The following is a 16,621-nucleotide window of genomic DNA, read 5'->3' as shown; positions in this document are numbered from 1 at the left end:
GTGCTGTTTGTCTGCTATTTTCACTGGTGGGACACAATGCTGAACATTGTTTCTAACAAAAGTTCCTGCCAAATTGTGTTCACCTCAGAGGATTTAACAGGTACACAACCTGGAGAAGATGATTAATATACGGGCGGTTGTGGCTTGGTGGTAGAGTGGGTCATCTACCAATCAGAAGGTCGGTGGGTCAATCCCGGTTTCACCCGGCCCACATGTCGAAGTGTCCTTGGGCAAGACACTGAACCCCAAATTGCTCCTGAGGGCTGTGCCATCAGTGTGTGAGTGTGTGTGACTGAGTTAGTTGGCACCTGCCATCACTATATGTATGTGTGTGAATGTGATATGTAGTGTGAAGCACTTTGAGTGGTCAGAAGACTAGAAAGGTGCTATACAAATACAGCCCATTTACTATTAATATACTGAAGTGGCTGTGTGCTTTTGTGCAGTTTTAGAAGTATGCAAGGTCCTAAATTATAACTACATAAAATAATAATGGAATGAATAGTAATGATAGGAATAATAAGACTAATAATAATTGTAGTAGTGGTTGTCGAGCAGGAACATGGGAGCAGTAGGAGGCCATAATCATAAATCCAGACTCTGCAGCTTCGGAGGCAGAAATACCTGCTGAAAGCGACAGAAGGAGAGAGGAGAGAGACGAACTACAGGAGAGAGAAGATGTCGAGTTAGTAACATGCAGTAATGGGATAAAAATGCATACAGATGGAGAGGAGGAGAGAGGAAGTCTCATGGGAAGTCTCCTGGCAGTCTAGGCCTATAGCAGCATAACTAAGGGATGGTTCAGGACTCACCTGAGCCAGCCCTAACTATAAGCTTTATCAAAGAGGAAAGTCTTAAGCCGACTCTTAAATGCGGAGATGGTGTCTGCCTCCCGAATCCAAACTGGGACCTGATTCCACAGGAGAGGAGCTTGATAACTGCAGGCTCTGGCTCCCATTCTACTTTTGGAGACTCTAGGAACCACAAGTAACCCTGCATCCTGGGAGCGCAGTGTAGTCGGGTAGTAAGGTATTATGAGATCTTAAAGATACGATGGTGCCCCACCATTAAGAGCTTTGTAGGTGAGGAGAAGGATTTAAAATTCTATTCTGGATTTAACAGGGAGCCAGTGCAGAGAAGCTAATATTGGATAGATATGATCTCTTTTCCTAGTTCTTGTATATATTTTGTGTTAACAAGTTAACATTTCCACTGTAGCAAGAGAAAAGGTTGTTTTAAGGTTGCCCAGAGTTCATCCTGATGTGCTCAGTAAATTTCATCATCATCAACACGTGTCGCAGCACTCTGGATCTTCTGGAGCGTCTTAATGGACTTATTCGGGCAGCCTGATGTTAAGGAATTACAATAGTCCAACCTAGAAGTAACAAATGCATGGACTAGTTTTTTGGCATCATTTTGAGACAGGATGTGCCTGATGTTTGTAATGTTAATAACATTGAATTAAATCCAGATGGGATCACTTCCTTGAATTTAGCTACAGCACTTTCAGATAGACACCTAGTGTAGGAGTTTTTGCCTACTGACGTGTAGTCCAGTAATAGGAGCTCAAAAGTTATTAAATAATGGTCCAATAATGAAGGATTCTGTGGAAAGACTATTAAATGTTCAATTTCAATACAAGGTCGAGGGTGTGGTTAAAACAGTGAGTGGCTTCATGTACACTAAATAATATAAATTCAGAATAAGGACAAGGAGCGCGGTACACTGTAACAAATAGAATTAGCTGTCGTGTTTTCCAGGTTGGGTGTGAAAGACTAAGAACAAGGCTTTCAAATGAGTTATAATTTAGTTTAGGTTTAGGGTTGATTAATAGGCTTGAGTCGAAGATGGCTGCAACTCCACCTCCTCGGCCAGTGCCTCAAGGAATGTGAGTATTAATATGACTGGGTGGAATGAATTCATTTAGGCTAACATATTCTGCATGACCCAGCCAGGTTTCAGTAAGACAAAATAAGTCAAAATGATACTCTGATATTAAATCGTTCACTAGTACAGCTTTAGATGACAGAGATCTGATGTTTAAGAGTCCACATTTAATTCTCCTATTTTGTTGTGCTATTTCAGCATTTTTGTTTAGGTTTTTATGTATAACTCCTCTTCTGTTAACTTTTGGTTTCATAATTTAAGTAGTCAGGGGGCAGACACCATCACTAAGGAGTTTTGGGTGGGTAACTGCTCTGGAAGCGTGTCGGACTGCAACTCTGCCTCCTGGTCTCAACTCTGGGTCATGGTTTTGATCCACTAATAAACTCAGTCAGATTTCTAGAGCTGCTTCACCCAAAGTGGGCTGAATGCCGTCTCTCCTAACCAGACCAGGTCTTCCCCAGAAAGTCCGCCAATTATCTACAAAGCCCACATCGTTTGCTGGACACCACCTCAGGTGTAATTCTGAGTGCAATTCACAATTTAAAGAAAGATCTGAAGGAAGACTTTGCATCAAAATTTGATACAGTGATACAGTCAATACAATCTATCCAAGGCGAACTAAAACGATACTCTGGCCGGTTAACGGAGGCTGAGGAGCGTCTTGGAGCGGTTGAAGACTGTGCCGCAGCGCTGAGACAAGTTGAGAGGTTGATGGCGAAAATGAAGGCCTTAGAAAAACGCAGCCATAGATCTACTGTACGCCTGGTATGCTTACCTGAAAATACTGAAGGGAGAGATGCATGTGCCTTTCTGGAAAAATGGATCCCTGAAGTACTTGACTTGAAATTACTATTGAATATTCTTGCCATTCTGCCACTCATCAAACTCACTCACGTATTGACTATTTCTAGGTTTCTAAGGGTCTGATGTCAAGAATTACAAAGTGTTGGTATGACAGTGCGGTCTAGACCTGCTCTATAGGAAAAGTGCAATGAGATAACTTCTGTTATGAATTGCCGCTATATAAATAAAATTGAATTGAATTGAATTGAATTACAAGCAAGGACACAGTATGGTGAATTATCGAGTAACTAGACAGCCGCTGGCTTACTGAGATTAAAACAAAGTTACTATGATCAGGGAGAAAAGGCAGGTAAAATATTGGCTTGGCATATCAAAAAATTACAATCTGAAAGAGCTATAAATGCCAATCAAATTAAAGGTAAAATAACAAATGACCCCTCAGAAATAAATAATGCTATATTGATACATCCGAACATAACGATTCAGGCCAACAGGAACATTTTCTAAGCTCATTAGATTACCTACTATCTCAGCTGATTCCAAACAAAACCTAGGAGGTGATGAGCTTTCAGAAGCCATCACCAGCATGAAGAGGGGGAACGGCGGCTGGTCCACACAGGCTTCCTATAGATATTTATAAACAATTTAAAGATAAGCTGATACAACCAGTCTTGGACATGCTATTGGAGTCATCCGAACAGGAAGACCTGCCACCGTCTCAGAGACTAATCACTCTGCTGCTAAAATCAGGAAAGGCTCCCATTGACTGCGCATCATATAGAGATGTCTTGCTGCTCAGTACAGATAGCAAAATCTTTGGCGAGACGCTTTGAAGAGTTACTGCCGGCCATGATCAACGATGACCAATACGGCTGCATCCAGGGGAGGCAGGCTTTTCATGTTCGAAGGATACTAGATATCCTTGTGAAAAAAAGGGCCACCAAACACAGCACTGCTGTCCTGACGCAGAGAAGGCTTTCGACCCAATTTAGTGGAAGTATCTGTTTGAAGTGTTCCTCAAATGGATTAGGATAATATATATAAGAACCCAACAGATGGCAGTAGTGACAAATAATATTACTTCTACATCCTTCTCATTGTATAGATCTACACGTCAAGGCTGCCCTCTCTTCCCATTGCTATTTGTGTCGTCCTTGTTTTATCAAACCTTGAGTATTCTGTGCCATCTCTGTTAGACTTAATTAAGAGTTTTGGGGAATTTTAAGGCTACAAAATAAATATGAATAAATCATCAATACTATATCTAAATGAACAAGAGAGGCAGCAACCAGCTCCTAAGGAAGGATTCACCTGTTTGGGAATTAAAATTACACCTGAAATGAACGATCTGGTTCCGGCCAACCCTATTGTGAAATCTGTAATAGAATCACTTAACAAGAGCGTCAAGCAGCCCAGCCAACCGGCGCAGTATTGGCAGCATTAGCTACGGTGAAGCAACTGGACAAAACCAGCCATACGGAGGACTTGGCCTACAAGGTTACATGCAGCCACGTCAGTTTAAACCCCATCAGGGCAGCCCAGCAGGTGGATACGGCCTGCGCAAGATACTGTCTCCTACTCGAAAGCAACCAGAACATTGTCACAGCTTGAGATGAACTTGCTTTTAATGTTTCCTGTCATTCAGGTTGGCTACTAAGTGAATCCCTGCAGACCTCGTCTGACTTCAATAAAGATCTCTTTGCTCGACAACTGCTACTACAGTTGTTGTTATTGTTGTTACTAATACTGTCATTTTTCCTATAGCTGTCATTTCTATCATTATTATTATTAATTTATTAATATTACCACTACAATTACATTACTACTATTTAAAAAAATTCTAGGTGGTAAGAGAGCGATAGCTATAGGATGGAAAAATGTGAACAAACCGAGTATTAATCAATATTAAGGATCTATCATCATGTTGTCATCATCATCATTACTAAAAGAAAGCTGGAAGTTTTTGAAAATATCTGGGGGGGTTTCGTGGAGTTTTGAAACAAAATGTTGGTAATGATCAATAAAGCCAAAGACTGGGGCGGGACAACTGGAATAAGATTATAAAGTGTAATAGCCCATGTGATCTTCAAGATTTCTGTACATTGTAATTACTGTAACATCTGTATATTCACCTCTGTTATGTTTTTATTTACTTGCTTATTCATTTGATGGTACACTGTATTTGCTGGCAAGACTGACCATTTTATTAATATGTAATGTTTGTTATAATTGAAAAAGAAAGACCAATAAAATATTGGTATAAAAAAGAGCAGAGACTGAGTGACTGACTGAGCTCATACGGTCAGTGCTGCTGTAGCTGCTACTTGGTGCTGTAAATGTACATTGGGCTATTTTGGCACAGCTGAGGCAGATGGGGGCATTGTCTCGTCCTGCTGGCTTATTAGGAGCTCTGGTTATCAGAGCATTCAAAGGGAACGAGTCAATATTTACTCTGCCTGCTGGATGGTGACAGTACATCTGAGAAAAGCTGAAGCCACTAGAGGAGGAAAGAAACTGTTTACTGAGCCAAAACTGACATGCAGGGCTTGGATAAGTCATTGTGTTTGCAGACATATCTCACTTGGCAAAACTCTGGTCCACTCAGTGTTGTCCACTCATAGACAATATTTTAAATATCAGATCAATGTCACACAGGTTGTCAATGAAAGGAGGGGAAAGGCACACACTCTCCGATGCAATCGTTTGGTACACTGCCTTGTTCAGGATATATATATATTCCTCTCTATCTCTCAAAACCCAACACGGCAGCTGCGGATGGCCGCCTACCATTGAGTGTGGTTCTGTCCAAGGTTTCTACCTCTTAAAAGGAAGTTTTTCCTTGCCACTGTTGCCAAATGCTTGCTCATGGTGGGAATTATTGGGTCTCTCTTAATAATATTATAAAGAGTACAGTCTAGAGCTGCTCTATAGGAAAAATGCAATGAGATAACTTCTGTTATGAATTGGCGCTATATAAATAAAATTGAATTGAATTGAATGTACAGTCTAGACCCAATTGGTGGCTTCTCCTCTATGATTTTCTGTGTAGGCTCCTTCTATATACTTAGAAGACAATGATAGCAATGGTACCTGCCACACTGACATTCACATCAGCTTTGCAAATGCTAAGATGGTAACGATGGTAAACATTATACCTGTTAAACTTTAGCATGTTAGCATTGTCATAAGCATGTGCAAATATGTTAGCATGCTGACGTTAGCATTTAGCTCAGAGCATCCTCTTTTGAAAAATGAGAAAACATGCATAGTAGTCACAGTATCTTTATAGTTTATATTTCCTTACACAAAAGTGAGGAAAGAGCTAATTTCACTTTGAGTTTATATCATTTTTACATTGTATTTGTAGCTCAGATAGATGGTATTTTTGGTTTCATTGTTTGGTTTGAATGTAAGCATTTAGATGTTTTTCTATTTTGCTTTTTTCTCTGTACTTTGCTAGTTTGTGCTTGTTGCTTCTTAGGGTATGCTCTATGGTGAATTCAGCCCTGAGAATTCTAATTTCAAACACTTGTTCTAGATACTATATATGTTGGTGAGATGCCAAATTATCATATTTAGAACTGAATATAAAAAGAAGATTCTAAGTAGAGAGAAGAGTTGGTTTGAAAGAGGAGTCAAAGAAGCAATTTTTGTGAAAAAAGAAAACCCCTCTTTAAAATGGTGGTCTGAGAATCAACTTACCAACTATTTACCACAGTGTATTAACACCATGGTCAAGCCAATCTTATGCTATCAGGTACTTAACAGTGATGAGGGAGGTGCAGCCAGAAAACAATAGGCCTGATTACTGATTACTGGGCCATCATGGAAACAAAAGAAGGTCAGCAGACACTCAGGAAGACTCCTTCCTAAGGGCAGGGCCTAAGCAACACAGAGTAGCTTGCATTTCTGAGTTCTCAGACCATTTTCACAATTGAGAATGACTTCCGGATGGGAGCCGAAACGTCTTGAGTCTGAAAACAGTGTCCAGATGACTACGACTGAAACCTTTTCTACCATGGAACACTCCTGGACGAATGACGGACTACACCTTCTTAATATAAAAATAATGCATCTGAGTCATGAGTGTGCATCTTTCCCCTCCATCTTTGATGTCTGCCTGCGAGCCAGCACCTCACTAGAATAGGTGTGCGTTTTGCTTCAGTTCCACTCTGGATGTCAATACCTGAACAGATTCTGTTCAGTCTTTTCGTCACTATTAAATTATTTATTGAATGTAACACCACTCATTTTGTATAGATTTTGACCATGTGGAATGGTTTATGTTGGTTAGAACTCAGTCCAACGTGTTGCAATTTGCATAGCCAACATGGACAACTTTGTCACTGAAGTTCAAGAGACCAAAATCCAAAAACCTCTCCTGGTGTTCATGATGTTGTAAACATACTTTTGTGAAGCGAGGGCTACTGAATCCATACCCTCAATTCTAATTTAACTTTGCACATGGTGTTGGATGTATAGATTTGTCTTCATTAGTATTGGTCTTCATTAGTATTGGTTATATTAATTGATATTTATATTAATTAATAAGACAGTTAAAAGATTAAGATAACGGAGAGAAAAGAGGAGCTGATGATTGATGAAATGAGAAGCAGAAGCCAATCTAACAATTTTCTTTTGTACTATTAAGATGTGAGGAATATGAACTTTTTATATATTACAGTCATTTAAAAAAGGATACATTATAATACATTGCAAGAAGGCAAGATTCAGTCCGACTACTCAAAACGCTTCAACTACATATCACATTCACACACTGATGGCAGATGCCAACTGCTCATCAGTTGAAAGAAAGTAACGCACTTGCACCGAAGGAATTCGGGGTTCAGTGTCTGGCCAAAGGACACTTCGACGTGGGAAGCCGGGATCGAACGGCCAACCTTCCGATTGGTGGACGACCTGCTTTACCACCAAGCCACAGTATAACATTTTGCCTGCAAATGATGGACCAAAATAAAGTTACAGGACAATATGCTTATCGTGGGACACATACAGCGCATTACATGAGGAGTAGAACTGATACAAACCCTAACCCGTTAAATAATGACCCAATATGTTTACTTGGATAGTGGTTAAAATGAGTGTGAGCAGCCATGGTCTATGGATGATCAGTTTCAACACTGGTTATCAGAAGCTAATGATCCTTGGTATACACTTGCTCAAATACAAAGACTTTTCATTGCCTATTTACACACCCAGCACATACTGAGCCTTATTATCATTCTTTTGGAGTGGTGTTTGCATTTCTATGAACTCCTGAGGGAAACATCTGGCTCTTTAGCTGCTAAAAGCTCCGCTGTGTTCAGCAGCTGCTCTGTAACTGCGTCTGTCAGCTGTTTGCTGCTGAGCCGGTGCACAGTGAGTTTTTAGAGCTTTTGCACTGAAAACAGCTGCCTGCTGCAGCCAAAAACGATGCTGAGAGCTGTAAAGTTGTGGCCGGTCAGCTATAAAGCTCCATAAAGCCGAAGGAGCAGCAGATTCATGTGATAACTCTCTGTAGGTTCATCATACGAACAATGTCTTTCCCTTTCATTTGATACATTGTTATTATAAAAATATCAAGTATTGATTGGCTACATGGACACCAACCTCAACAATGGAGCCCCTCCTCCCTACGCTAGTGCTCTGGACTCGTCCTGCTCTCTCTTCCAGTATTATGTGTCCAAGGAGGGTCAGGTGAGCTCCAGAGGCCTGTGGACCACAGCTGGTGGTGTGGATGGAGGAGCAGCAGGAGGCTGTCACAGGAGGCCCGGCAGCAGTCTAGAGGGAGGGGACGGTACACCCCTGCTGGCAGGGGCTAGCAGTGACAGCTAATAGGTCGGCGAAAGAAGCCATCCTGCTGGGCCACTTCAACATTCCTAACTGTGTGAACGCTGAGCAGAGCTCAACTGCAGGGGAGGACGGCCTGCTGCTGGGGGAGCCACGGCTGCTAATCATTCTGGAGGGGCAGGATCAGAGCAGCAGGAACCATCAAGACCACAATGAGTTCACATAGGCCTGAAGAGCTGAGAGCATATACTCTTTAATGATGTGAAATCAGCTGTTGTTGTTGTGTTTGGTTGGACTGGAAAGCTGCAGAATGGCAGCCCATGCAAGGTTCGTTAATTTTTGTAATTTTCGTTGCTGCATTTTCATATATTGTATTTTTCTATACATACTGTATTCATTTGAATGTAAAGCACACTGAGTTTACTTGTAATGTAATGTGTGTATAGATGAATCTGCCTCGCCGTGCCTCTGCAGCCTTTTGGAGCAGCAGTGGTAATTTGATTGCTACTCATGATTTCCTAGTGATTGTGGTGACCCCCTGACCTTTTAGTCCCACTGTCAGGTCCAAGATTCCCTCTAACCAACACTGTGATCCATGACAAGCAATCTCCAAAACTAACTTGCTGTATAGCAAAATCGTCAGGATGTTGATTTTTCTATCTAGCACTTATTGGATGTGGAGTTTATTAACTGCAGCCGCTACAGGCTGTTAGCAGGGCTTCAGACGTTTTGTGGATATTTAGTAAGACTACAGCAAATTACTGTCAGGGTCGCAAAACCTTATTGTGCGCTGGCATAAGAAAGTGTTCTTTGCTGCTGAACTTGGAATATTGCAGAGGAGAAGATATTTTTGGAACTGCTACATCTGATTTTACCAGATACAGCTGCATTTCAGACGTATTTCCTCTGCTATGTCGGCAGAGATAAATCAGGTGCAAATACACCCTAAAATACATGTTGTGTTTACCCAAACATACTATTTTTAGCTGGCGCTTTTCTACCATTTTACAGGGGAGAACCTTAGTGTGTCCTTTTATTAAATATGCAATTTGACTGTTTAGCACCCAAAGGAGAGCCGTAAATCCTTAATAAATATCCGCCTAACTCTTCAGTTGAGTACTGATATAATAAATCCTGTGCATTAAGATTAGGGGGAAGTTAAAAAGTTGACACTGTCGGGTTTGGGGTTCCAGTGTAGAGTGTATGAAAGGAGTAACTGAAACTATTTATCACAGTTAAGACTTGAAAAAACATTTATTTTTCACTACGCCTAAACTAAGTTACAATAATTTAAATAGAAAATTGAAACTAGCAACAAAATATACACACAAAAATAATAAACAGGTACAGTATGTGTGTAAAGACTTCATGTCTTTAAATGTTTCTGTCTCTGAATCCCAACTAAAACTCTGAGTATATTGTAGCTTTATCTCTGTTTGTGTGTGTTAACATTAAGTATCGCTGATGTTAAGACAGCTGCTGACCAGGAAGCATTGTCCATCTCTGATATGTGCGATATTGACTATATTATACTGGCTGTCAATGGGAAGCCCTTCACCTGAACCAATTCTAATGCTGAGATATTGATTATTGCTTATGTTGTCTATCTTGGCTTGTGATGTGGGGATCAGGAGTCGGGAGGAGCACTCCTTGTCTTTGGAGATGTCTCAGGATGTCCAGGATGGAGTCCAGCTCCAGACGGAAAGCCTCCAGCTCTCTGCTCTTGTCCTGAGCCAGACGCCTCCAGCGCTCCACCTCTGACTGCTGATCAGCCTCCAATGTCTGCCACGACCCCCCGATCACCTGCAGGGAGAGGGGTGGAGGGTTACTGAGGTTAGCCAGTGTCTTCAAATGTGTTGGCTTGTAGTGGTGAAAATCATGAGCCAACTCGCGATATATTTGATACTGTATCTGTCGTCTTTGTCACCAATGATACATCAAAATATCCGTGAGGCCTTTTCCACTACAGGAACTTAACGAGCCGTAACTTGAGCTGCAGCCAATGTCACAGGTTGTGCTTTTGTTTTCACTTCCCTCTCTCTTTGAAGGAGAGTTCCTTGAGTTGGTACTAAATCCCAGTTCAGTAGCGGGACAGAGCAACCAAACGCTGCAAAAGCTCAGAAATGATTTTCTTCACCGTCGCTTCCTCGTCTTCTAGTCAGTGATGTGGGAGCAAGACTGGAGCCAGCCTTGTGTACTTCATTCTGTCGAAATCCTACAGTGGGTGGAACTTCTATTAAAGGTGGGGAAAGCAATTCGAATCCAAAACACGCCTTTTTGTCAAATTCAGCAAATATCTCCTCACGGCCCACTAGCTGTCCGTTCAGTGTGTGCGCTGTACACTGTTCCAAGTAGAATGAAGGCCATTTGGGGGTCAGTATCTTGCCCAAAAATGCTTTTTGATAAAGCAGCAAACATCACAGGTGGAGGATGGTGGCCCCAATGTTCCTGCACGACAACTGCTACTACAATTATTATTATTAGTCTTATTATTACTATATTTATTTTTATTATTACCTCTACCATTACTATTACTTTACATCTCTATCTGGAACTTGCATCGCGTATGTTCTCTCTCTCTCTCAACCCAACCGGCAGCGGCAGATGGCCGCCCACCCAGAGTCTGGTTCTGCTCGAGGTTTCTGCCAAGTTTTTCCTTGCCACTGTCACCAAGTGCTTGTTCATGGTGGGTATTGTTGGGTCTCTGTAAATAATACGGTCTAGACCTGCTCTATATGACGTGAAGTGCCCTAAGATAACTTCTGCTATGATTTGGCACTATATAAATAAAACTGAATTGAATTAGAGCCATTAAAACATTATCTTAAGCTTTATATAAACAGTAAATTGTGCCATCTTTCGTACCTGCTGCAGCTCTTTCTCTCTGTGCTGGTGTCTGAGCTCCATGTTGAGGATCTTCCTCTCCAGGCTGCACAGGAGCTTCACCTCTGGGCTCTGAGCTTCTGTAGCCTCCTTCAGCTCCTTCAGCAGTGTGGTCAGCTGAACACAAAGAGGAAGCAGTGACTTAATGTTAAACTGATTTTTTTTTAAAAGCTAAACAAAATAATTAACTTTTTATCTTGGTCAAAATGAAATGTTATAATCCAGTACAGAAACAGATGCAATAATTCAGCTTTTCAGACTAACTGGTAAAAACCCATTCAGTTTCAACTGCTAATGGAACAGAAGCTAGCTTGGAGTGGGGGCAGCTCTTTATTATATTTAAAGTATATGCTGTTGGAAGAAATCTAATCCAGAAGTCAAAAGTATTGTGCCATTTCACCGTGCAATGTATCATCCCCACGTTGCAACTCAGGCAGCCATTTTTGCATACAGTATGTCCTGGGGATGTCCCAATGTGAGGAGTTTATAGAGATATGTTCTCAAAACCAAAATACCAAATTGATTTTGAATAATGATTCTTCTTTAGATCTCTCAACATGGCAGGAAAGAATATTGCTAGCTGGTGCGTGCTGCTAAAAAGATTGTTTCCGTTTGAGTATGTTGCATATAGTGTTTTAATTTTATGAGTGTTCCAATGTGTATCTGATACCTTCATATGTTTTATTTTAGCAGAACATGCTTTTTGTGTTTATGCATTCAAGAAATGCTTTATGGCCTAAAGTGAGTCTGACTGTGTCACTGTGACAATGTTGACTTAACTATTTGGAGGTCTTGTGTCAGGTATGGGGAGGGTTTGGTCACCACTGTTTTCATTTGCTCGTTATAAAAATCAATAATACAAAATGTATCACAAATAAAAAATCCAGAGGACAAACAATAAGCAAAATAGCCTTTTTAATTATTCTGCCATTAAATGTTTCTTGCATTAGAAAGACTAGAAAAACTGAATTTAGCCACCCGCTTCTGCAGAGCGTCCTCTCGGGTCCTGGATATTTTCAGCTCATCTTTAGCTCCCTGCAGCTCTTTCAGCTGGTCTTGCAAATGTTTCACCATTATCTGCAATTAAATGTGAAGGTCAAAGCAACATGAGGACTTCCTGTTGACATGAGACTGGTTAGTGGTTTGGTTAGTGAGCCAGTACCTCCTGAGTGTTGAGCTTATTGGCCAGTTCAGCAACCTTTGAGGACGAGTGTTCCAGGGCATGGGTGGCACGCAGCTGGTTTAACACCCTGAGGTGCTCTGCTTTCATAGAGGACAGCTGCTCTGCGGAGTCCACCTTTAGCCTAGTACATCACATTCAGTTATTTCATCACATCCACGCTCTGCAGAAAACGTCAGGTAATGTGTTCGCACTGATACGCATACCTGCACAGCTCCTCCTCAGCTTGTACAGCATCAGCCTTTAATGCCTCCCTGTCCTGCTCTCTTTGCAGCTCCAGCAGCTCCAGACGCTGCTTCAGAGCCTCGTTCTCCTGCAGAACTTCTGAGATATGACTTCCTGTCAAAAAGATGCGACAGTAAAATGGAATATTCAAATGCTCGCTAATGCCTTCAGCTTATAACGGCACAAACTGAGGCTCCCTCAGGCATGGTAGGCATTGAGCACATACCTGACATTGGGGCAGTGATGCAAACTAACCTTTACCTCTATATACCATTCAGAGCCCTTTACTGGGATTTCTTCAGATGTCTTGACTATGGTGGTGCTATCCATTTAAAACAAGTATATTATTATGTATATTTTATGAAAAAATAAAGGTAATATGCATTTAACATCCTATTTAGCAAGTGCTACTGCATGTTGTAGTAGTTATTCCTTAAAAGATAGGTCCACATTTTTTCTGAAATATTCTATAAGAGTCTCGTCCTTGTTTTTATGCAAAAATGCCTTCTTAAGTTCAGCTGAAGTTAATATGAGGCTTCAGCTGTCAAGTTCATCTTTTAATGTTGAGTTGAATTAGTCTGTTAAGTGCATAGTTCCCTCTTTGTGTTGCTATCCGTCCACTACACTGTCTGTGGAAACACAAAGTAAATTTGAAACATTTGCTTCAACTGAACTTTAGAAGGCATTTTTACACAGAACAAGGACTGTGGATCCCCCCGCCCAACCTGGAATCACTGTAGGAAGGGATTTCTTCATGGCCAGTATGGACAAGAGGAATGATTACAGCAACCAATAAAACTTTCAATGTACATATGGCCATGTTAGTATTGTTTTAAAACACACTTGAAAAATATGTGAAACTATACTTTAAAGAAAGCATTACCTCAAGTCAACTGCATACTACTAGGTAGGTTTAAGGGTATATGCTGCCACTCACCCTCCTGCCACAGCTCTCGAAAGATAACAATAAATGTAGAAGTAGAAGGATTCGATCTGTTTTTTAATCACATTAAATTGTAGTCAATGCACTGACCGTGATAAATCGGATAGAAAGGCATTATTGGCCATTTTCACAACCTCTAACAACCACGGCTGTAGTACTCGCGTCTGGTCTTGAGACATTTTTTGTATTATACTGGACTTGGTTTCATGGGTGTTTGGACGCTGACGACTGGTCTCCATCTTGGCTGTCGCTCTCGCCTATTAAAATGTTTGGTCTTGCCTGAGTGTCACCGGCTTCTCTAGTAGCAGACCGGAGCTCTGCTGTCAGTCAGCTGTCAGTTCCCCTTAGAGATGCCAAAAAATATAAAAGCTCTGCTCACAACTATCAAAAAGTGAGATGCAGACCTCTCCCCAGTATGTTAACACAGCTTAGTCAACTCGTATCCTACAAAAACCTAATTCTAGAATTTTTAGGAGAAAGCTGGGAAATGGCACATCGATATACAAAAAGTGAACCCTGAATGAAAACCACAGTATCCACGTGGCATATTAACGAATCTCAGAAGCCAACAAGCCATTCTGCAAAAAAACAGTGGGTTAACACAGGGATCTTACAATGCAATTATTTGGAAATACCTCCATATCACGGATGAGATAAATATGGAATTTATGTGTAAGGAAAGACGTGAAAAGTAATGCACGAAAGGTCGCAGTTTACGATGTGTAGTCCCTCATTCGTCGCAGATTACGTACATCATTGACATTTGGTTTCGGTTTATAGCTTTTAGTTTGATTTAAGTCCAGGGTAGTCCCAGTTTAAGTAAAGGGCAGTTTAGCACAGTCAAGCAAGCATGGCTCCCTTCAGCTATTTTGTCATTCTGTTTTTGGATATCAGGGCATATGCAACATATTTTAGCATGCAGAGGAAAGTTGACAAACAAAACATCCACAACGGCACCTGTAAAGACAGTGGGCTGGTAAGTCTTCTCATAATGAGCAGCTGGAAAAGTTTCTTCCTCTCCACATGTCTCTACTGCAGTAGCAGAACAGAGTGTTTTGGCTGGGCCCGGTTGTCGCTTGGTCTCTGTAGAACAGGTTTCTGGTCGTGGGATGGGGACAGACAGCATGTTCCTCCTCTCCTTCTGCAGTCTCTCCACAGTGCGGCTCAGCTCCTGAATGGTCCGAGTCTTGGTGGCGAGCTCTTGGTTCAGCCGCTCTATCCGGACACCAAATGCTGCCTCGGCTTGACGCTGGTGTCGGCCTGGACTTGGCTGGGTCTGTAGGGGGAAGGGTTTGCATCAGTTTGTACAGGAAAGTAAGATTTCATTTTCTGTCCTTGGCTTTGCATGATCACACATAGTCCAATATCTTAAATGGTCCAATATCTGAAACGTCAAGAGCAAAGAATCTCACATTTCTGTCTAAAAGTTGTGTTTAATAATTACACCTTCATTGACACATCTCCACAGATCAGCCTGTGATAGCATGCTAGAGCAGCAGTGACGCTAAAGCCAAGAAATGTTCATTTTAATGACCTGGGTAGCACCGACCTTGTGTTTGAGCTGCTGCTGGAGAGACTCAATCTGGTCCTGGAGTGATTTTTCTTTCTCCTGGTGGGTTTCCTTCACACGCTGCAGCTCTTGCTCCAGTGTTCGAACCTGTGACATCCACGGCTCGGTCCCAGCTGCTGAGTCTGCTGTTTCCAGCTGATGTTTCCGTTCCAGCTGCTGCTCCAGTTCTGATATCTGCTGCTCATAGCGGAGCTAAACAACACACACAAACACACATGATGAAATTTAACATTTTCTGTTTGTTAATTTCACAAATCAATTTTAAAGCATATTCATGCATTAGTTACATGTGAAGTTAGCTCGTGATGGCAACGGCTGCGCATGTAGGAGCCTGTAGCTCCTTCAAACTCCGCTAGCTACATTCTTGTTTTCCAACTGTTATTATTTTTCGGCTTTACTGCTGAAACACGTATTACTCATCAGAAAAGGAAGCCGGGGTTTGGATTAAAGATTACATTGATGATGCTTGGTGCTCAAACGCAGGCACAATGGACGGACACTGTCTCACAAATGTCAAACTTTTTATGTGAAGCTGGAAACCATATTATCACTATATCTGCTGTGTAAATTTAAAAAAATGCACTTCCTGGGTGTATACGTGTATACGTGCATGTATATAAATAACTGTATATATTGTTATATTTTATATATACAGTATATATGTTACCCTATTCTAATATGAATTTAATTATCTGTTATGTTCTACGTGTGTCGCATGAAGGGACTACAAACTTTCATTTCATTACACAACCTTGTGTCGTAAAATGATAAATAAATTACCTTGTACTTGCAAGGAGAACAACAGATGTAATGTATACAGTTGGTTAAATTTGTTTATTTGTTTCCATTACAGCCAATTTCCTATTATTTAATTGTATGGAATTGTATATCTATATATTATAAATATTAATTTCACATGTTAATTGCTGGCTCTTTAGCTGCTAAATGCTCCACTCTGTTCACCGGCTGCTCTCTAACTGTGCCTGTCTGCTGTTTGGTGCTGAGCCGGTAGAGTACAGTGGGTTTTTAGAGCTTTTTCTCTGAAAACAGCTGCCTGCTCCCGATGAGACAACCAAAACAGCGAAGTTGTGGGCCGGACAGCTAAACAATGAGGTGAAACTCACTATAAAGCCGAGGGGAGCTGCAGATTCAGGTGATAATTCTTTGTAGGTTCATCACTACAAGCAGTGCCTTTCACACTGTCACATTGTCATTTGATAAATTGTTATTATAAAAATATCTATTATAGCTGCTTCAAGGATCTCACACATACAAAATTTGCTATTAAAAGATAAAATAAAATACATTAAAATTACATGAGTTTTTGCAAAATAATATA

At 41.1% G+C, this 16,621-nt stretch overlaps 1 protein-coding gene across 4 annotated transcripts in view; it reads right to left on the bottom strand.

Moving 5' to 3' along the window:
- Positions 1–9,716: 9,716 nt before the first annotated feature.
- cep162 (centrosomal protein 162) overlaps positions 9,717–16,621 on the bottom strand; it is a 42,797-nt gene continuing 35,892 nt past the window's right edge. For all 4 annotated transcript variants that reach the window (XM_044207103.1, XM_044207106.1, XM_044207105.1 and 1 more), the window contains 7 exons: positions 15,262–15,474; positions 14,670–14,988; positions 12,751–12,883; positions 12,527–12,668; positions 12,343–12,441; positions 11,347–11,481; positions 9,717–10,284 (listed from right to left, as the gene is read on the bottom strand). In XM_044207103.1, coding sequence (XP_044063038.1) covers positions 10,069–10,284; positions 11,347–11,481; positions 12,343–12,441; positions 12,527–12,668; positions 12,751–12,883; positions 14,670–14,988; positions 15,262–15,474 — 1,257 coding nt within the window. In that variant the 3' untranslated portion in view covers positions 9,717–10,068. The remainder of the gene's footprint in view (positions 10,285–11,346; positions 11,482–12,342; positions 12,442–12,526; positions 12,669–12,750; positions 12,884–14,669; positions 14,989–15,261; positions 15,475–16,621) is intronic.

Source organism: Siniperca chuatsi, linkage group LG9, assembly GCF_020085105.1.
Source record: "Siniperca chuatsi isolate FFG_IHB_CAS linkage group LG9, ASM2008510v1, whole genome shotgun sequence".
NCBI classification, from domain to species: Eukaryota; Metazoa; Chordata; class Actinopteri; order Centrarchiformes; family Sinipercidae; genus Siniperca; species Siniperca chuatsi.
This window is presented reverse-complemented; position numbering and strand designations above follow the sequence as displayed.